Below are 23,030 nucleotides of genomic sequence, written 5' to 3' on the forward strand. Positions count from 1 at the left end.
GTTTTAATTAATAGTTTATTAAATATTAAAATGAGGCATAAATACATGCTTTGAAACATTTTGCCCCTACTCAAATTAGTCCTGCTTCCTCTGTTTGATGCTTTTACTTCCTGTTTGAAATCAACAGTACTTTTTTCCCTAAGTCTGGAGTCTTAGAAAATCAGTTACTTTAAAAGTGTTTTTATGCTGGGGTCATCTCTCTTTCCTCAGATCCTTACAAAGCTATTCTCTGTCCATGACCTTTGGGGCCTGAGGCTGGTACTAAGAGTTTCCTTATTTATTTCTGAGGTGCCATGCCTCATATCCTTTTCTCTTGCCAACAGAAAGGGCAGTCGAGGTGACCCTTTTGACCTATGGAATATGAATTTAACACATAATCTACCGATAGTCTGCCTCAAGGCCCACCTCTGCCCCCCTCCCCAAGTTATTGTTTACTTCTGTGTTTGAAAGTCGCCTCACTGAGTCTGCCATTCATACACTCTTTCCCTTTCTGGAAGCCTGCTTTTAATGTACCTGGTTAACAAGAGTTAATTTAATAGACTTCTTAGTAGACATTTTAGAAATTCTACTGATAAAGTTATAGAATATTGCTGTTGAGTGCCCACTATTTGCAGTTGAGTCTGTGCTGGGGAAATACAGAGATGAGTAACACAAATTGTATAGGTACACAGATTCCGCTAATCACTGATGCACTAATATCATTGATGTGCAGACTATGTACCCCGGGAGCCCAGAGGTAAAATTGGTAACGTGAGTTAAGTGGGCACACAGTGTTTGCTGGTATTCTGGGTCCCTTGGGTTAAGAACTTCCTTCACCCTAGCCCTCCTGACACATTAAAATGTAGGTTATTGTAATAGTGAGGCCTGGCACAACTTCTGACTTTGCCATTCACTGCATGTCATGAGGATTACGTACAGCAGTAGTTCAGATAGCTGCTACGCATCACATCGTTTTTGTCTCTTCCTCTGGACTTGCTGCTTTTAATTCTTCCATTCACAGTTTCAATAAATTGGAGTAGACCCTGCCAAGCACTTGGTTCTTTGTTTAATGGGGTGTAGAAAAACATTTACAGATACAGGAAGTTCGTATGTTTGAACCAAGTTAGTTCCCTCTTAAAGAGGACATGTAATGGGGCGCCTGGGTGGCTCAGTTGGTTAAGCGACTGCCTTCGGCTCAGGTCATGATCCCGGGGTCCTGGGATCGAGCCCCGCATCGGGCTCCCTGCTCAGCGGGAAGCCTGCTTCTCCCTCTCCCACTCCCCCTGCTTGTGTTCCCTCTCTCGCTGTGTCTCTCTGTCAAATAAAATAAAATCTTTAAAAAAAAAAAAGAGGGCATGTAACAAGAATATTCACCTGAAAAAGTCTAGAATTCATTGGAAAAAGTAAAGTTGTTCCAAGCAAATTTTGATTTATGCAGCTTTATAGTTTCCATATACTCTCATCTATACCTAATGGGTCTGTCTCTTAAATCTAGGTAAATTACAGTGCCGGGAGCTATATAACTCAGTCACGCAACTTTTATTCATTCATATAGGGATCTAGTACTCAAATTGGTATCTTGTACTAATTGATGTTAGCTTTAAGCTATCCACTCTTATGAAAAATGAAGTCACGGGAACAGAACTGCTTAATTTATTTTTATTTTTTTAAAGATTTTATTTATTTATTTGACAGAGAGAGACACAGTGACAGAGGGAACACGAGCAGGGGGAGTGGGAGAGGGAGAAGCAGGCTTTCCACTGAGCAGGGAGCCCGACACGGGGCTCGATCCCAGGACCCTGGGATCATGACCTGAGCCAAAGGCAGACGCTTAACAACTGAGCCACCCAGGCGCCCCCAGAATTGCTTAATTTAGTTAGAAATGTAGAAGTATATATAGTGGGTCTTTAGAATCTTAAAAAGAGTTAAGTACAGGCCTCTGCTGAATGTGAAATTTTATTAACAGGGCCAACTAAGTATAATTCTAATAAATTTAGTAATCAAGTGGGTGGTGAAATAGAATTTGGTGAATTGACAGATCTTTCCAGCAGAAGAATATCTCTGTAGCTGTCAGGTAACAATAAACACTAGCTACGCTTATTTATGTTGAATTTATTTCTAAATTATATAACAACTAATAAATGTATAGCCGCTGAGGTAATAAAGAACCACCACTGGCATAGTCCAGATCTATACATTAAAACCAGTAAAAGCTCCCTGAATTTTATATATCTATCTGTTTATTTATTTAAAGATTTTATTCAACTATTTGACAGAGAGAGGGAACACAAGCAGGGGGAGAGGGAGAGGGAGAAGCAGGCTTCCCGTGGAGCAGGGAGCCCAATGAGGGGCTCAATCCCAGGACCCTGGGATCATGACCTGAGCCGAAGGCAGACGCTCAACAACTGAGCCACCCAGGCGCCCCAGCTCCCTGAATTTTAATGGGATTTTAAGACTTGGACCAAATCAAAGTCTGTTTTTTTTTTTTTTTTAAAGATTTTATTTATTTATTTGAGAGAGAGAATGAGAGAGAGCACATGAGAGGGGGGAGGGTCAGAGGGAGAAGCAGACTCCCTGCCGAGCAGGGAGCCCGATGCGGGACTCGATCCCGGGACTCCAGGATCATGACCTGAGCCGAAGGCAGTCGCTTAACCAGCTGAGCCACCCAGGCGCCCCAAAGTCTGTCTTTAAAGAAATTATTTATTCAACTAAATTAACAGTTTTACTCTTGTGCTTCTTCCCCCTTTCCAGGTTTTAATGTTAGAAATATATAATTTTCTATTTTTATACCTTCCTCCTCTTGTATATGCTGGCAGCAACAATCCCAAAGGCTTTGATGAGAGTTGTGCCCTGTATTTAAATCCCTTCACTCTTCCTAAATGGAAACCTCGTTGTTTGCTTACTGTGTTATCTTCTGTTCTTCTCATTGAGCCTTGGGACTTCTGAAGCTAGCTGTGGCCTAGCAGAGACCCAGGTCTGCCGTGCCTGTCAGGACCCACCACTGAGGGAACAGTCACCACCTCCCTCCTTTTAAAATGGTTGTAGTGAGGAGTACAGTGGATTTAGACAGATGTTACTTTATGTCATTAGGTCTCAGAGCGAGAAAGAAACTTGGCAATGTATTTTTCAAATGAGAAACCCCTAGGGGCTGTTGATCCTGTTCCCACAGATAAAGCATGAAGACTTATTTTGCATTTTTTAAATAGAAACACATCTAATCTCATGTCCTTGAGCAAATAACAGTGTAACAGTGCTCCAGTGTTCTGGGAAGGTTGTCTTCTCTGACACTGTAGATAGCTCTAGGCGTGGAAGGAGGAGAGGGAGCTGGACCAGGCAGCAGAGCTGAATCTGTGACTGGGGGAGTGACACATCTAGGACTCAGCTGTGATCTGCCCTTTATTTGAGAAGTTTTACGATCCCTTTATCATTACAAAGAAAGCAAGATCATTGGGGAGTTACAGGATTAGTTCTTCCCGCACACACCTGATGTTTCATATGTAGTGTATCTGGGGCTGCCACTGAATTAGTGTGTGGCCTTGGGGAGGTCATCCATCCTTGATCTCCCTGTGTGTATACTGGAAGTAATTTGTACCTCTTCAGGTGTTCTGAAGTTCAAATAAGTAGGTGCACTGAAGATGTTGAAGATACCACAAGTTCAGTTAGTCTGATTACTCTTGTCAAATTTAAGAGTGTGGCCTGGCTTTTTGTAGTAGGAGAGGGGCAGATCAGGAGCAACAGACAGTTGGCTTTAAGACCCAGCTGCTGTGGTGGGCATTAATGTCACACACAGGTGAATTGTACATCTTGCCTGCTCAGCTAGAATCTATATTGCAGAAGCTTAGCTTTGGATTATAACTGGTAGACTGAGCCGGCTGAATCTAGAGACCTATGAGAAATGCTGGGACTATATCAGCAGGTGGGCTGAGTGGGGATGTGGAATATCCAGGTGGTGTTTGGGAATTCAAGGAGGTGGTGGATTTGGGGTATTATCAGAAGGCAGCACAGCCCTAGAGAACTAGGGTTCCAGATATGTTACCATCCATAGTCCAGCAAGGATCCATTTACCACCAGTAGTATATAAAGTAGGAATTTGGATTTTACAAGACAGAAGCTTAATTCTCAGAATGAAATGCAAGATCAGGACCATAGGAGCAGCTAGAGTTCCCAGATGCTGAATCCCAAACTGGTGGGCTGGAATTTTTGAGAGTTCCTTCTGCCCAAGCATAATCACACTAGAGATTGGGGGCAGGGGTGACTGCCCTCTATACCAGAGGATGAAGAAGGAACTTTGGTAGAAAAGAGGAGTTTGAGGAATTTGAAAATCAGGTGGGACCTGATAGCTGCAAAGGAAAGCTTTAACAGAATTAAGGCTGGGATAGGTCTAATTGTCGAGCTTGAATTTTGAAATAATTGAATTTTTTGGTGCTATTATTTAATCTCAACTATGTCTTATTTAGAATATAGTATCTCCTGATGGATTAGCAGAGATCCACTTAATAGTTCTATAATTGTGAAATTTCAGAAGTGAATCAATCCTCCCTGTGGTCTAGTTCATTATTTCTCCATGGGGGCATTTTTGGTATGTTGGGCTGGACACCTCCTAATTGTAAGAAACTATAGTAAAGGATATTTAACATCACTGGCCTTTGGTCATTCCTAAATCACTGTAACAGCCAAACACATCACCAATAAAATGTTTGGGATTTGCTTAAAATAATTCTAGTAAAGGGGCACCTGGGTGGCTCAGTCGTCTGACTCTGGCTCAGGTCATGATCTCAGGGTCCAGGAATCCAGCTCCATGTCAGGCTCTGCGCTCAGCCGGGAGTCTGCTTCTCCCTCTCCCTCTCTTTCTGCCCCTCCCCTCGCTCATGTGCACACACACACACACACACACTCTCTCTCTCTCTCTCTCTCAAATAAAATAAAATCTTAAAAACTCTAGTGAAAAAGCGGGTATATGAAATGAGATTGGCAAAATGTTGGGAATTGTTACAGCTAGATGATTGGCATAAGGGGGTGAGTTACACTATTGTATTCCATTCCTGGGGAAGAAAGCAGGAGTGAATCCTGTCTCTTCTTTTGCTAGACGGAGGCCAAATGGGTGGGTTGGCAGGGCTCCCTCCGCGCTCCCCAGCCCCGCCCCCCAGCACACCACCCTCTCAGCATTGCAACCACAGTGGCTTCTGCAGTCACTCTCTGTTTTCATTGATTTCTCAAAGTCTTAACATTTTATGATTCTGTGAATTGAATATCGACGATCTATTCTCTGGGAGGCCACAGACCAATTTTTGTGTTCTCATTCTCAGTTCTAGAGGCTGGCCGTTGGGTGGCTAGACTTGGCTCACCACATCCTATGTGGCCAAGCAACTTACTAATCCTGAATCTAAGATTCAGACTCCTCTCATTTCCATGACAGATCTTTCAGTATATGTTGATTCTCTTTTCCTTCTTTCCAAACGACAGCTTTCCTAGGACCTGCCTTTGTCCTATCACAAGAGTATATTTTATCTGTGTCCTATTTTTTTTCTAGTCATTGATAAGTTATTAATGAATGAATGATTGATTTTTATCCATTGAAATTTAATATATTAGTGCCTGGCTCAAAGGATTCATTTTTTTTTTTAAAGATTTATTTTAGAGAAGGATAAAGAGTGTGCGTGCACAGGGAGGGGCAGAGGGAGAGGGAGAGAGAGAATCCAGAGCAGACTCCCCACCGAGTGTGGGGCCCGACCCAGGGCTCGATCTCATGACCCTGAGACCATGACCTTTGCTGAAATCATGAGTCGGATGCCTAACTGACTGAACCACCCAGGTGCCCCCCAAAGCATTCATTTTATGATAGAATTAAAAAATCTTCCTCTCTTTGGTGAGATGGGGATTTGGGAGTCAATGAGACAGAGTCTTAAAATACTCTGTCTAGATCAAGAGTCAGCAAACTTTGAATGTAATACAAGGCTAGATAATAAATATTTTAGGCTTCACAGGCCCAATGATCCCTGTCACAACTACTCAGCTCTGCCATTGTGGCACAAAAGAAGCCCTAGATGATATATGTAAATAAGTGATCATGGGTATATAAACTTTATTAAAAAGGTGATGGGCTACATTTGGCTGTGGGGCCTTAGTTGGCCTTTGTTTACCAGCCTCTGGTCTAGACTCTGTTACCAGCTCACTAACTCCAAACTTGGCTACATCAGGATCCCTTGGGGATTGTTAAAAATACAGGATCTTAGGCTTTCCCACGCCTCATTATCCCAGCAATCAGTATTTACAATCAAAGTAAAATTCCCGTTCATTTCTAAAAAAGAAAAAAAGTTTGTGCCTAGTTATTTTAGTTTTAAGAATTGTCAGAAAGCCTTGCATGATGAATTGTCTGGTAGTCTTCTAAAAAGGAAAGAATATTTGAGCGTGAAAAAGTTGTTTATATGCTTAAAATGAAGGACCCTGCTCTTTAAGACTAAAAGCTCTGCTCTTTGTATTCCTTGTGAATAGTTACTGAGAAATGATTTTTGCCTGGCAGTTGAAAAGCTAAAAACATTCATCTTCTCTTCTTGTGCAGTTAAACATGACTGGAATAAAATGACAGAAGCCGTACAGAACCACATTGGCTCTCTGAACTGGGGCTACCGGGTAGCTCTGCGGGAGAAGAAAGTCACCTATGAGAATGCATTTGGGCAGTTTGTGGGTCCTCATAGGATTAAGGTAATTGTGTGATTGGTTTGGGGTAGGGGAGGAAAAGAGAAAGTGATTATCTTAGTAGAAGGAAAAGCTATGGTGACCCAGACTGTCCAGTTTGGCAATTTTGCAGTCACATCTTATGGGGCTTTCTCTTGTGGGGTGGTAGTGTGAGTGTACTGGATTTGGGGCCAGGTTCCCTGGATTTGACTCTTGGCTCTGCCACTTACTAGATTCATGATTTCGACCAAGTCTGTTAACTACTCAGCCTTCACATCTTTATGTATTACCAAATTTTTATGAAGATCAAATTGGATAATGTGAATGGCCTTTGTTAACTATCTAATGAATAATAAGTTATTTAAAGTTGACATTGGTTTCTTTGTAGGCAACAAATAACAAAGGCAAAGAAAAAATTTATTCAGCAGAGAGATTTCTCATTGCTACTGGTGAGAGGCCACGTTACTTGGACATCCCTGGTGACAGAGAGTACTGCATTAGCAGGTAAGGGAGTGTTGCAGGGAGAAAAGAGAAACCAATTGTAGATTTATGCTTTTCAGGTTTTTTCTTCAAACTCATTCAGTCCATTCCTAGAACATTCCTAGTGTTTTGCCACATTTTTGCCCAAAGGGACAGGGAATTGGGAAAAAGAGAAGGGAAAAATTATTTTATGCAAGAATTCAAGACTGTAAACATTGGTCTTCTTACCACCCAGTTAACATCACTGCTGACATACAGATTTATGTTTGGAATGTACATATGTGTGAGTGTATATTAGAAATGTATAATATTTAAAACCAGATGGATATTCATGCGGATGCTAAAACAACGACAGAATGGTGGGCCATGTAGATTTATTAAACCCTAGTCCCTCCTCCTTGCTGTTCACATGGCCACAATGTCAGTGTAGGTTGGCCTTCTGAAATGAGTCAAGCAAGGTTTGGCTTTGTAATTTATTTTTGCCCATCTGGTGATCATATGGTGACATAATTCACATTAGGAATAAGATAAGGAATTTCACATTATGACGACATGAAGAGAGGTTGTTGAAAAATACGTACTCTTGGATGCTTTTTGCCCAGGAGTTTCTGATTGTGTTATAAATTATTCCTTTCAGACCCTTTTTTGGGGGGAGGAGATAACAATTTTTTTCCTTTGTGCCTCATGTAGAGGCAGCTCAGATGGCAACAGTTCTCTTTGTTGTCTTGGATAGCTTCCTTTCTCATATTTAAAAAAAAAACTCATCTCCTAAGAATGCTTTTCTGATCTCATGTCTTGTATATTCTTCACTTGACTAAAAGATTTTGTCAGGTTTTCCTTTTTATAGTTGGTTTTTATTTTACAAAACAGTTATGTTGGAAGTTTTCTCCTCCTTTTCTCCCCATTCTTGATAATTGGTGTTCTAGATAAAAAGAAGTAACACAGATATTCCACCTTGGAGAGAGCTGAGTGGTGGTGATACGAGGGGTGGGGGTTTGGGTTTGCGAATATACGATATTAGACACATTAGTGGAGAATTACTCCAAACAGTTCAGAATTATTTTGTTTGAGCATGAGTTAGGTGGTTTGCTGTGTTTGGCCCTGGGCAGCTTGAGCTACTCCCAAAGCAACTGAGTGGCAAGAGAGGGACAGTGTCTAAGGCCTTGTAAGCACTTCTCATATATTATGTGTGTAGCTAATTGAATGTTTTTAATCTTAAAAATGTATTGTTCTTAAGAAACCAAAAATTTTACTTTGATTTAGTCATTACTCACATATGAACATTTTCGATTTCTTTTCTTTTTTTATTTTATTTTACTTTTTTAAATTTCTTTTCAGTGATGATCTTTTCTCCTTACCTTATTGCCCGGGTAAGACGCTGGTGGTTGGAGCATCTTATGTTGCCCTTGAATGTGCTGGATTTCTTGTTGGCATTGGCTTAGATGTTACTGTTATGGTACGATCCATTCTCCTTAGAGGATTTGACCAGGACATGGCCAACAAAATTGGGGAACATATGGAAGAACATGGTGTCAAGTTTATAAAACAGTTTGTACCAATAAAAGTAAGTGGAGTTGCTGGTAGGTTTGTTGGTTTTATACTTACCTTTATTTTTTAAAGATCTTTATTTATTTGAGAGAGAGAGAGAGCACGAGAGGGGGGAGGGTCAGAGGGAGAAGCAGACGCCCCAGCTGAGCAGGGAGTCTGATGTGGGACCCGGGACTCCAGGATCATGACCTGAGCCGAAGGCAGTCGCTCAACCAGCTGAGCCACCCCGGGGCCCTATACTTACCTTTAAAAGGCAGGAGAAGAGTGTGTTGGGGTGGGCATTATAAACCGTTAGGAATGCTGCAGTGCCTCGTCTGTGATCCTGGTATATGAACTTGGACCTGCTACCACCTAAACAGGTTTGTTATTAGCTGCAGATTGATAATCTTTCTTCTCTTCTCAACTTTCTTACCTTTGGTTCTCTTTTGTTTAATGCTTTCCTTCGGGCATCCCTTTACTTTATAATCTTTGGTCTATTATCCTTTGTTCGCCGTACACACCAGTGATTTAAATAAGAGTTCAAGACTGGGCTGGTTTTTAAATTTTTTTCATAAGACATTTGCCGTTGGTATACTGTGTAGTCAACAGATGCACTGTATTATTCTGGCTTCTCTGAGAACGATTATCTAATTTTGTTATATGGGCTGGCCTTTTTTCATTCTTCAGTCTTCTTTTGAAAAGATCAAAAAATATGCCAGTTTACACAGATATTTTGATATATAAAAGTGACAAAATCAATCACTTCTTGTATCTCAGACTAATAGATAAGTTTCCTTTAGAGCAGGTAAGGATGAGACTGTTGTGTTAACACAAAGTTAAGGAATTTTATTTTATTTTTTTTTGTAAAGATTTTATTTATTTATTTGAGAGAGAGAGCGCACATGAGAGGGGGGAGGGTCAGAGGGAGAAGCAGACTCCCTGCTGAGCAGGGAGCCCGATGCGGGACTCGATCCCGGGACTCCAGGATCATGACCTGAGCCAAAGGCAGTCGCCCAACCAACTGAGCCACCCAGGCGCCCCAAAGTTAAGGAATTTTAGCTGTCAAGTTTGTTCAGTGGCTTAACTTAGGTTCTTTGTAGGATCATGTTAGGGATCTCTTAATGTAGATGGGTAGAGTTTGAGCATTGGGATGATCATGACTTGCTTTCAATACTGTTCTGGCATTTTCTCACTATATGACTTTGGAGGAATTACTTAACCTCTCTGAGCTTCAGTTTCTTCTGTAAAATCAGGATGAAAATAGCACCCGTCTCAGAGTTCTTGTGAAGATTGCATTAGCTGACACTTAGAAAGTATTTAGAACAGACCCTGGCACAGAGTAAATCTTAAATGAACCTATCTCCCAATATTGTAGTGAGGATTAAGTAGCAGATGTCCTGGAAGTAATCAGTACTTGATTACTGGAGTTGTTTTTTAGGGAGTGGAGGTAGATATGCTATGTTTGCACTAGGACCATGATTAGAAAACAACAGCTGGACGTACACGTTGTTCTGATGGAAGAGTAACTTCTTCCTATAATGTCTTTTTTTAAAATTCCAGTGTAGTTAACATGGAGTGTTATATTAGTTTCAGGTGTGCAATATAGTGATTCAGCAATTCTATGCGTCACCCAGTGCTCATCATGATAAGTGCCCTCCTTAATCCCCATCACCTATTTTACCCATCCCCCCACTCACCTGCCCTCTGAACCATCTATTTCTTCTCTATAGTTAAGAGTCTGTTGGTTTGGTTTGTCTCTCTTTTTTCTTTTATTCGTTTGTTTTGTTTCTTAAATTCCACATGAGTGAAACCTTACGTTCTTTGTCTTTCTCTGACTTATTTTGCGTAGTGTTTTATTCTCTAGCTCCATCCATGTTGTTGAAGATGACAAGATTTCATTCTTTTTTGTGGCTGAGTAATATTCCATTGTTTGTATAAATCACATCTTTATTAATCTACTGATGGACACTTGGCCTCCTTACATAATTTGGCTATTGTAGATAATGCTGCAATAAACATAGGGGTGCATGTATCCTTTCAAATTAATGTTTTCATATTCTTTGGGTAAATACCTGGTAGTGCAATTACTGGATCATAGGGTAGTTCTAGTTTTAATTTTTTTAAAAAAGATTTATTCTAGAGAGAGAGTGTGTACACATGAGTGGGGAGTGGGGGGGGAGGGGCAGAGAGGAGGGAGAGGGATAAGCAGACTTGCGAAGAGTGCAGAGCCCATCAAGGGGCTCAATCCTGGGGCCCTGAGATCGTGACCTGAGCCGAAACCAAGAGACGGACTGTCCGAGTCATCCAGGCACCCCTCTATTTTTAATTTTTTAAGGAACCTCCATATTGTCTTCCACAGTGGCTGCACCAGCTTTCGTTTCCACCAACAGTGCACGAGGGTTCCTATTTCTCCACATCCTCGCCAACATTTGTTGTTTCTTGTGTTTTTGATTTTAGCTCTTCTGAGAGGTGTGAAGTAATATCTCATTGTGGGTTTTTTTTTTTTTATTTTATCATGTTATATTAGTCACCATACAATACATCATTAGTTTTTTTTTTTTTAAAGATTTTATTTATTTGACAGAGATACAGTGAGAGAGGGAACACAAGCAGGGAGAGTGGGAGAAGGAGAAGCAGGCTTCTCGCTGAGCAGGGAGCCCGATGCGGGGCTCGATCCCAGGACTCCAGGATCATGACCTGAGCCGAAGGCAGACGCTTAACGACTGAGCCACCCAAGCGCCCCACATCATTAGTTTTTGATGTAGTGATCCACGATCCATTGTTTTCATATAACACCCAGTGCTCCATGCAGTACGTGCCCTCCTTAATAACCATCACCGGGCTAACCAATCCCGCCTCCCCCCTCCCCTCTAAAACCCTGTTTGTTTCTCAGGTCCATAGTCTCTCATGGTTCATCTCTCCCTCCAATTCCCCCCCCCCATTTTTCCCTTCCTTCTCCTAATGTCCTCCGTGTTATTCCTTATGTTCCACAAATAAGTGAAACCATATGATAATTGACTTTCTCTGCTTGACTTATTTCACTTAGCATAATCTCCTCCAGTCCCATCCATGTTGATGTAGTGGGTTTTTTTTTTTTTTAAGATTTTATGTGTTTATTTGAGAGAGAGCAAGAGTGGGGGTTGGGGGGCAGAGGGGGCGGGAGAAGCAGACTCCCCGTGGAGTAGGGAGCCTGATAATGGGGCTGGATCCTAGGACACTGGGATCATGACCTGAGCTGAAGGCAGACGCTTAATTGACTAAGCCACCCAGGCATTCCCTTCTCATGGTGTGTGGTTTTGGTTTGCATTTCCCTGATGATGAGTGTTGTTGATCATCTTTTCATGTGCCTGTTGGCCATCTGGATGCCTTCTTTGGAGAAATGTCTTTTCGTGTCTTCTGCCCATTTTTTTTTTTTTTTTTTAAGTAGGCTCCACAGGGCTTGAATTCATGACTCTGAGATCAAGACCTGGTCTGAGATCAAGAGTCAAGACGCTTAACTGACTGAGCTACTCAGGTGCCCTACTTCTGCCCAATTTTTAGTTGGATTATTTGTTTTTTTGGTGTTGAGTTGTATAAATTCTTCTTCTTTTTTTTTAAGAAATTCTTTATATATTTTGGATACTAACCCTTTATCAGATACGTCATTTGTAGATATCTTCTCCCATTCAGTAGGTTGTCTTTTAGTTTTGTTGATTGTTTCCTTCATTGTGCAAGAGCTTTTTATTTTGATGTAGTCCTAGTAGTTCATTTTTGCTTTTTTTTCCCTTGCCTCAGGAGACGTATCTAGAAAAATGTTGTTAGGGCCGATGTCAGAGAAGTTACTGCCTGTGTTCTCTTCTTGGATTTTTATGGTTTCAGGTCTCACATTTAGGTCCTTAATCCATTTTGAGTTTATTTTTGTGTATTGTGTCAGCAAGTGGGCCACTTTCATTTTTTTTTTTTATTTTTTGCATGTAGGTGTCCAGTTTTCCCAACACCATTTATTGAAGAGACTGTCTTTCCCATTGCATATTCTTGCCTCCTTTGTTGATTAATTGACCATTCCTTTATAATGTCTTAATATTTGGAGAGTTGTGGGCAACTTTGAGAATCTTGTGGACTGTCCCCTAGTGAAATAAATGTATCTTTGCACCTGACATTTTACTTGGGTTCCCAGGGTCTCTCTCTGACCCCCATGGGCATTGGTGAAGCTGTGTTGCATTAGCCAGTGACCTAGTAGAAGTGGCCTTCTGCAGGGAGGAAGGAGAGAACATGTTTGGGACAGAGCAGTGTGATGTGCAGAGAGATTGCGGGGAATAAAATTGTTCTAAATGCAGACATTGTTTTAGATACAGGAAAAGCCTAACTGGAATACAAAAGTGAGTGAGACAGGAAGGAACTAGAGGTGTGATGAGGCCTTTATCATTTTTAGGCAAATCTGAGCTAATGCAGCTAATCTGACTAATGCAGCTCTTCTCCAGAGGTTAGAACATTAAACTTAAATAGGAAAGACATTTTCAGTATGTTTAAATGGGCTTAACTATATAAAAAGGTAGGGAATTTGAGAAGGAAATCTTTATTATCATATTGATGGTGAAAGTAAAATGATCCTTGGCAGTCTTCCCATACAGAATGGTTGTATCTACAAGGTAGAGTAGAAATTGCAGGTGATTTTGAGTTTCTTTGAGTAAATATTTTATAGAAACCCATGATTTGCTGTCATTCAGAGACAAAGGTGAACTACAGACCTGCAGAAGCCTCCAGGGGATGACATTTTTCATCCGTCGCTACCTAGTTTGGAGGTCATGGTTGGCATCTCGGAGTAGTGGGTTGGTGTGTTTGATCCCATCTGGCACAGCACAGCTCCAGGGTTGGCTCCTTCCTCCTTACATCCCCGAAGTGAAGACCACCCCTACTTATGATAAACCTACCTCCTTGCTCACTATACTATTTAGGGCGCTCTAGCTGTTACCTATATCATGTTTGATTTACTCCAGTGTCTGTTCTTTGTTGACCAAGCTGCACATGTGTAGTTGGAAGAGAATCTCTGAATTTGAGCAGTAGTGGCTCTCCAGGGGATTCATGGTTCTGGGTGAGTCGCAATATATATAGGAGCCTGGGAAAAGCAGCAAGTCTTTAATTGGAGTTTAGTGATTGTAGTCCTCTTCCACTTTTCTCTTTGAATTTTATTCTGTTTGGGAATTATTTGAAAGAAAGCCCCTCCAGCAAACATTAAGCAACAAGAAAGAAGGGGGTAAAATAAAAAAATCTTACTGTCCTAATGATGTTAAGGTGAGGGAGATGGGACATGAAAGACCTTTCCAGCCAGATTTTGTGTTTAACTTTGCATTAACCTGGTAGAAGGGGGTTAGTACATGTTCTTATTGTGGAGTAAAACTTTATTACTTTTACAGGTTGAACAAATTGAAGCAGGGACACCAGGCCGACTCAGGGTGATAGCTAAGTCCACCAGTTGTGATGAAATCATTGAAGGAGAGTATAATACGGTAAGGAGTGAACCCAAGTCATTGCTTCATTAGAAAGCAAATAATGTGCTTATCGGATATTTGCTGTGTACGTATAACGGCAGTTTTCTGCTTCCAAAACCCTTGATTATATTCCCATTTTAAGACATCTTTATTACTTGTGATATTATAATTTGTTTTATATGTAACTTAAAAATACCATTTGTCAAATAGCTAAAAATGGTATCCAAGTTTTTAAATGACCTAGAACTTCTCTTTCAAAATTTTAATCTCCCTAGCTCACTACTTAAAAAAAAAATAATTCAGTCATAGGCTATGCTGTCTTTGTCCCTAAACTTGGCTAGATTTATAAAGGAATTGTTAACTTTCTTTTTCTTAATAAATGGATAAGGATTTCTGCTATATCCTGTTCAGTGGATATATTTTTAAAATAATTTGTTTAAACTCTTGCATTATTTTCTTAATGAAATATTTCTTTCCAGGTCTGGAAAATGAAATCAGATTGGCTTAATTATTAAGTAACTTATGTGCAGGCTTTTTGATAACAGTCACTGATATATTAATAATTTTTCAGGTATTGCTGGCAATAGGAAGAGATGCTTGCACAAGAAAAATTGGCTTAGAAACCGTGGGGGTAAAGATAAATGAAAAGTAAGAGAAAAAATTTTATTATATCTTATCGAGTACTATTTCAGTTATTTGTAATACTGATTAATAGTGGAGTTTTAGATTTTTAGAGTTAGTTTTTATTATAGTTGGAGAAAACTCTCAGTGCCACTCACATTAGTATTTCCTGGTTTTTTTCCCTTTTCAAAATCTAAATGGAAGATAGAGCAGCTTGCATTTTATTTCTTTAAGGTATAGTGTCCAGAAAAAGAATCTAACCCCACAGCTAATTGCAGGTGTGTGCTTTGAGCTTCATTAAATATGTAGATTTGAACCATGTTTAGAGCTACCAAGTTTTAGGATGATGAGTGGTCACTGTATTTCTAGTGAGAGCTGCAAGTATCGACAACTTCTTTTTTCGGGGTTAAAAGTTCTTCACATCCTCTGGACTGTAGCACCACATGAGATAACTAAGATGGGTGGTAGCTGCTTATCTCCTGCCTGGGGCTGTTTCCCAATATCACCTTTCTTAAGGCCCAGTAAAAACAAGTGCTGTGTATGCCAAATGTCTGGGAAACTAAAAATACAGATTTCTTTTCCCCTTTTAGGAATAACCTGTATTTTGGAGAAGAAACTTCCTAATCTGATTGTGAGGATTTTTGAAAATTCATTTTTTTACTGGGATGAAGAGACAGAGTTGTTGAGGAGGTCACCAATAAGATTTAGCAGACCAAATGTTCCATCAACTTAATAAACCTGCTAGCCTGTTTCCAGTGGGTCCAAAGCTTAGATTTTGTTCAATGTTAACAGCTAACACTTGCTGTGCACTTGCTGTGAGCCACGGACTTTTGTGCTAAATATTTTGTACACATTTTCATTGAATCCTCACATTCCCTTAAGGTAGAAGATGGTATCCTTTTTTTTATTACCAGTATTCCCATTATTATGGTTCCCATTTATAGGTGGGAAAATGAAGCTTAGTGATATTATTAAATAGCCCTCCCAACATCATAGAGGTGATAACAAACAGACCTGGTTATTATAGTTTAGAATCTGCATATTCTTTTTTTTTTTTTTTTTTTAAGATTTTATTTGTTTATTTGAGAGAGAATGAGAGCCCAAGGCGGGGGGAGGGTCAGAGGGAAAAGCAGACTCCCTGCTCAGCAGGGAGCCCGATGAGGGACTCCTGGTACTCCAGTATCATGACCTGTGCCAAAGGCAGTCGCTTAACCAACTGAGCCACCCAGGCACCCTCTTTTTTTTTTTTTTTAAGTTTTATTTATTTAAGTAATCTCTAAACCCAGCGTGGGGCTCACACAACCCCAAGATCAAGAGTTGCATGCTCCTCTACCGAGCCATCCAGGCGCCCCTAGAATCTGCATATTCTTAACCACTGTTGTAGTTTTCCTCCAAAGTTTCTTACAGTTTTCTTATTCCAGAATTGTCTCTAAGCTTTTTACATATGTTTTTAAAATTTTTATTTTATTATATTTTATTTTATGTATGTATGTATTTAATTTTTTTAGAGAGTGCATGGGGGGTGTGGTGGTGTGGTGGGAGAGGCAGAGGGAGAGAGAGAATTTTAAGCAGCCTCCATGCTCAGCGTGGAGCCTGATGCAGGGCTTGATCTCATGACCCTGAGATCATGACCTGAGCCGAAATCAAGAGTCGGATGCTTAACTGACCGAGCCACCTAGGCGCCCATGTGTGTATATATATTTTTAAGTTAACACATTAGAACGTTGCCCTTAGCTAGAATCACAATTTTGGGCTTCTTTTTTTAAAAGATTTTATTTATTTATTTATTTATTTGACAGACATAGCGAGAGAGGGAACACAAGCAGGGGGAGTGGGAGAGGGAGAAGCAGGCTTCCTGCTGAGCAGGGAGCCCGATGTGGGGCTCGATCCCAGGACCCTGGGACCATGACCTGAGCCGAAGGTAGATGCCTAACGGCTGAGCCACCCAGGTGCCCCACGATTTTGGGCTTCTTTGGGAGAAAGGAGATTTTGTTCTACTTAATAGTGGTAATTGATGATTTTAACTAAATGAATTTTCAGGACTGGAAAAATACCTGTCACAGATGAAGAGCAGACCAATGTGCCTTACATCTATGCCATTGGCGATGTATTAGAGGGGAAGCTGGAGCTCACCCCAGTAGCAATCCAGGCAGGAAGATTGCTGGCTCAGAGGCTTTATGCTGGCTCCAATGTGAAGGTGAGTTTGTGGATGACACTTACTGATGCTGGGTTTTTTTGTTTTGTTTATTTATTTATTTGAGAGAGAGCGTGCGTGAGTGGGGGAGGGGCAAAGGGAGAGAAAGAATCTCAAGCAGACTCTGTATTGAGCATGGAGCCCTACACAGGACTCGATCCCACGACCTATGAGATCACGACCTGAGCCGAAACCAAGAGTTGGACACTTAACCGACTGAGCCACCCAGGCGCCCCACTATTGATACTGTTTTCAATAACACTGCCAGTTCCCTAGTCAGGGGTAGCTGTGAAGTTTTCAGGGTCTTGAATAATTTAGCTATCTTGCTGATGGCATCCTAGATGTGCTTTATTTAACTGTATCCCAAACAAGATATTGTTAAGACTGCTGTACTTTTATGACTTTATTAAGAAAATTGTCATTCTTGGGACGCCTGGGTGGCTCAGTCGTTGGGCGTCTGCCTTCGGCTCAGGTCATGATCCCAGGGTCTTAGGATCGAGCCCCACATCGGGCTCCCTGCTCAGCGGGGAGTCTGCTTCTCCCTCTCCCTCTGCTGCCCCCCCTGCTTGTGCTCTCTCTCTGACAAATAAATAAATAAAAATCTTTAAAAAAAATTAAAAAAAAAAGAAAATTGTCATTCTTGGAATCACACTGGGAATAAAATGAGCTTGATTAATCAAGTTTCAGCACTGTTATGTTCCATATATGCATAATAGTTGCATTTTACATTAATTTCATTATTACCAATTTAAGTATAATTTTCTAAATCCTTTTATGGCACCTATCTAGGCTATAAAAGGATTTGGGGATCTGGTTAATAATGTCAGTTTGCAAAGCTGTTAAAACCAATATTCAGGCTTTATTACCCTGTCATTTTTAAAAATATGTCTTCTGCTCTTGGAATGTTTAATGTGTTATATTAATGTTCTAAAGTGATTTTTTTAAAGTCAGTATAGGAAATTGAAACTCTTAGGTATGTTTCATGGGACTAGATGGCAAGAATAAATAGACTCTCATTTTTTAAGATGAGTTGTTTTTTTTTTTTTTTAAGATTTTATTCATTTCTTTGACAGAGAGAGAGACAGCGAGAGAGGGAACACAAGCAGGGGGAGTGGGAGAGGGAGAAGCAGGCTTCCTACTGAGCAGGGAAGCCCAATGCAGGGCTCGATTCCAGGACCCTAGGATCATGACCTGAGCCGAAGGCAGATGCTTAACAAATGAGCCACCCAGGCGCCCCTATGATGAGTTTTTAGAGCAGTTACAGGTTCACAGCAAAACTGAGAGGAAGGTACCAAGATTTCCCCTGTGTTATTCCCTGCCCTAACACATGCATAGCCTTCCCCATTATCAACATTTCCTCCCTAATTAATTATTGGAAAGGATTCTAGGAACACTGATTGTAAAGCACTTAGTCTCTGCCCATTTTCCTTACACCTTAATCACCATGGGTTGATCTAGGTTGGTTACAGTAATGGAAACCTCGAAGAATGCAGCTAGTAAAATTTGTAACTGGCATTTCAAATGTACCTGGGGTTAGTTTGGATGGTGGCATAGCAAGATCTTCTATTTTGAAACTAACAGGATTGAGGCTAAAAATTAAAAAGGGTTTTAAATTCCAGATTGATCATCCAGGGCATAGCAGCTGGTTATTACTACAATTTGGGATAAATTTAACCACTTCTTTGAATGAGTTATGTCTTGTATTCATTGTTGCAATTTTTGAGTATCTGGTAAACCAAGAAAGGGGTATTTAGAAATACAGCCTGAGATGTATTGAATTTGTTCTTGACTTTATATCTTTGTGTTTCAGTAAAATGGAGATATTTTTATATGCCATAAATAACCAAAGGAGGCACATGCAAATATTTGCTCCTAAATTAAGTTGGAATTAAGTAGCACAAAATTCTTAAAAACCTTTAATGAATCTTTGCACCTACTTTGGACATACATGGCCTTCCATGTGTGGGCATGGTACTGTATTCTGTTCTCTGCCAGGTAGAGCAAATTTTTTCTTAAAGTGCCTTAAGCTTTATCAACATCAGAATTTAATATAAGTTGCAATTAAAGGACTCTTTCTGTTGTTCTGTTTTGTGTTTTTTTCCCTTATTTTTAGTCCAACTCTAATAATAAGACAAATGCTTTCCCGAACAGGAAAATATAAACAGGTGCTGCTCAGATCTCTGAGTTTGAAATCTCACTGGTCTATCCATCCTTTAATATAGTAAATAAAGTCAAGTCGAAATGCCAGTAGATATCTGGGTTAAATGTATTTGGGGAAATCAGACGTTTCTTCTTCTTCTTTTTTTTTTTTAAAGCAACTGCATAATCTCTTTAATTAGCCCAACGTGTGTTAATGAGAATGTTACCATATGTCTGAGAAGGTGTGAGAATCCATGTCTGCCCTCCTTCTAAAGGAGCAGCTCCCAGAAAAGATCTCTTTTCTGTTGAAAAGTTCAGCTTAACATCAACACCTGGCTGAGTTAAATCCATGATGGGATTTTAAGAGAGCCCAGATTGAATCCTGGGTGTTAGTGCCTTCCTCCAAAATTGCTGTCTATTCCTCACTGCTTTACCAGAGCATTGGGAGGAAAGGGAGACAAAGCGCTACATGTGAGTTCTTGCGACATGCTTGGCACTGTGCTAAGTGCTTTGTAAGCCTTAACTCATTCAGCCTCGGGGCAGCTCTGGAGGTTGATGACATAGTACGGGGAAATTAGGTAACTGCGAGGTCACAAGGCTGGGAGGCAGCCGAGGCATAAATGAAGTCCAGTTCTGATCTTAGATACTGCTGTCTTAATCATGACGATTTATTGCCTAAGAAAGATTTGGGAAGTATAGATTATAGAAGAATAGGGGATGGAATAGGAAAGGTATCTCAAGACTTAAAGAATCCACCAATTTGCAAACATCTCTATAACACATAACTTTCCTAAATAAAATGAAGTGGAAAATACATTGGGAAAATTTAAATGAACCTTTTAAACATTTAATAATAAACTTTTGAAACTTAAAAATATTTGCCATTAAATAAACTAAATATTCATTCTTTTGGAAACACAAATGAAGGGAGGGAAAAAAATGTTTTTATCATTTCAAAAACTGATCTAGAACAGACTGTAAAGCTGAGTCAGCCTGGAGATGATGGTCATTCCACTAAGCCCTTTGTTTAAAAAGCCACATGAGGGGGCACCTGGGTGGCGTGTAGATGATGGTCATTCCACTAAGCCCTTTGTTTAAAAAGCCACATGAGGGGGCGCCTGGGTGGCTCAGTTGTTAGGCGTCTGCCTTCGGCTCAGGTCATGATCCCGGGGTCCTGGGATCGAGCCCCGCATTGGGCTCCCTTCCCGGCGGGAAGCCTGCTTCTCCCTCTCCCACTTCCCCTGCTTGTGTTCTCTCTCTCGCTGTCTCTCTCTCTGTCAAATAAATAAATAAAAGCTTTAAAAAGAAAAAAAAGCCACATGAGAAGACACACATACCAGTTTAAAGCACAGTATGACGGACGTGTCAGCAGAATGACCAGTTGTTGTCTCTTGGATCTTTTTAGAATTGCTCTCAAACACTTGAAATACTTTGTTTTTACAAAGAGTAAACATTGGCATCTTTATTATTAAAGTGGTACTTTATTTGTTAACTCAGTTTTATAAAATATTTTAGGGGTGCTTGGCTGGCTCAGTCGGTAGACCATGCAACTCTTGATCTCAGAGTCGGGAGTTCAAGCCCTGTGTTGGGTGTGAAGCCTACTTAAAAAATAAAAAATAAATATATAAAATATTTTATGTGAAAACCATAGAGAAGCCACAGTACACATATCTTCAACTTCAGAACAGGTTGTGTTCTAAAAGTTCATTAAGTTGATGTGAAAACTGCGAAGTGTATTCTCCAAATGGAAGTGTTAGAGGCAAGGATTACATTTTCCAGGCTAGGCCACAACAGTCCATTTAAGTCCATTGGAACCTGCAGTTTGGAGCCCAGGACAAGCTTTTCTTTTATATGGATCCAGGTTTCCATCTGGTACACCATTTCCTGCCTGAAGAATTTCCTTTAACAGTTACTTAGTGCATGTCTGCTCCTGGTGAATTCCTTTTCTACTCTTTGTTGTTGTTTGTTTATTTTGCCTCCATTTTTTTGGAAGATATTTTTTGCTGAATATAGAGTTCTAGATTTACTGTGTTTCCTTAAATATTTAATGATTTATCTGTTATCTTTTGGTTGCATGGATTCTGAACACAAGTATGCTATCATTTTTATCTTTGTGTTTTAGCAATTACTACGAAATTATTGCATGTCTTGGCATGCTTTTCCTTATAATTATTCTACTCAGGGTTTGTCAAGATTCTTGGATTTATGTTTATCCTTTTCATCAGATTTGGAAAATTTTCAGCCATTCGTTTTTTCTGTCTTCCCTCTTCCTTTTTTTTTTTCCGCTCAGCCTCCAATGGATGAATATTGGTTTGCTCAGTATTATCCCATGAGTCTTCCGATGCTCTTTTCATGTTCTTTCCCCCGTTTCTGTGCTGTATTTTTTTTCGAGAATCTGTCGTGATGTCTTCAAGTTTGCTGATCTTCAGCACTAAGGCTATTAATTCCATATTGTGTAGTTTGCACTTCAAATAGTTTTTTTCATCTCTATGAGTTTTATTTATTTCAAATCTTTTCCTTTTCTCTCCTCAGTGGGTTCACGTTTTTCTCTATTTGCTTGAATATACACAATATATTTATAATAGCTCATTGAATGTCCTCTGATAATTCCATCATCTCGTCTTCCGTGTCTGTTTCTGTTAATTGATTTTTCTCTTGGTTTTGGCTCACGTGTTCCTGCTCCTTTGCATGTCTTGTTATTTTGGATGAATGTGGATATTTGACATTTTACATTGTTGGGTGCTGGGTTTTGTTGAATTCTTTATACAGTGTTGGATTTTGTGCTGGCCGCCCATTAAGTATGTGGAACTAGTTTTATCCTTTTGTAAAACTTGCTTTTGTGCTTTTTTAGGGTCTGTCAATAGCCACCTTTCATGTAGGGCTGCCTTTTGGAGGACTCTCCCCGTTCCCCTTACTTTATGAATTCTTTCTACTCTGGCTTGAGGGAACAGGAGCTATTTCCAGTCCTGTAAGAGCTCTGGTCACTTGGGGCCTCCTGCTTTCTCTGCTTTCCAGTGGTTCTTTCCTTACCCTGGAGTACCTCTTGTGACACATGGACAGATCAGTTCTCAGCCCAAATCTCTGCAGATTTCAAGAGTTCTTTCGTGCAGCTCTGCCCTCTGGGGCTCTGCCCCGCAGCTTCGAGCCACCCTGACTCCCCTGAACTGTGGTCTCTATCTCCATGACTCAGAGACTGCTGGGCTCTGAGTTCCCTCCTCTTGCACCCAGTCCCTAGATAGTGCTCTGGACGGTAAACAAGAAATCACTGGACTCGCCTCATTTGTTGCCTTTCTGTCAGGCCTGGATCACAGTCCTGCGCTGCCTGTTGTCCAGCATCTGAAAGTGTTGCCTGCTCTTTGTCTTGTTTTCTCATTGTTGAAAGCAGAACAGTAATTCTGGTCCCTGATAACACCATGATGGCCGTCCGGGGATGTCTGCCTGTGCTTTTGATTCCGAATTCCAAGGGTTCATATTCTTTTTAGAGAAAAAGGATTATATTTATTGTTTCTAGAGGGAGACACATTTTAAAGATTTTACCCTACTGTTTTAAAGGGGAATTGAGTATCTGATATTTTAAGTGCAGACTGTTACTTAGGCTTCTCTCTGTGTACACATGTGGTCGGTAGGTTTTTACCAAATTGCATTTACAAACAGGTTTGGCATTTACATAATCTCTTTTCCACACTTCACATCAGTATACTGAAGACTGAGAAATCCGTAGTAGAGAAACCTGTTTATTTACTTAGTCCAGCGTTTCACAAACTTGTTTGACTTCAGAATCCTTTTGTCATCTCTGCTATTAACATCATAAAATGTGCTTGGGAAATACCGTGGGTAACTGTTGTTGTTTCTGTGGCCTTCCACTTCAGTGGCTGTATAATAGAAATACCGTGGGTAGCTGTTGTTGTTTCTGTGGCCTTCCACTTCAGTGACTGTATAATAGAAAT

General features: G+C 40.4%; 1 protein-coding gene across 4 annotated transcripts in view; it reads left to right on the forward strand.

Moving 5' to 3' along the window:
- Positions 1-23,030, forward strand: part of TXNRD1 (thioredoxin reductase 1) — a 67,145-nt gene that overhangs the window by 26,439 nt on the left and 17,676 nt on the right. For all 4 annotated transcript variants that reach the window (XM_031035527.2, XM_031035529.2, XM_031035531.2 and 1 more), the window contains exons 5-10: positions 6,539-6,681; positions 7,043-7,158; positions 8,473-8,698; positions 14,055-14,147; positions 14,701-14,777; positions 16,791-16,947. In XM_031035527.2, the coding sequence (XP_030891387.1) occupies positions 6,539-6,681; positions 7,043-7,158; positions 8,473-8,698; positions 14,055-14,147; positions 14,701-14,777; positions 16,791-16,947 (812 nt within the window). The remainder of the gene's footprint in view (positions 1-6,538; positions 6,682-7,042; positions 7,159-8,472; positions 8,699-14,054; positions 14,148-14,700; positions 14,778-16,790; positions 16,948-23,030) is intronic.

This window comes from Leptonychotes weddellii, chromosome 5 (assembly GCF_054177405.1).
Source record: "Leptonychotes weddellii isolate Sample4059 chromosome 5, ASM5417740v2, whole genome shotgun sequence".
NCBI classification, from domain to species: Eukaryota; Metazoa; Chordata; class Mammalia; order Carnivora; family Phocidae; genus Leptonychotes; species Leptonychotes weddellii.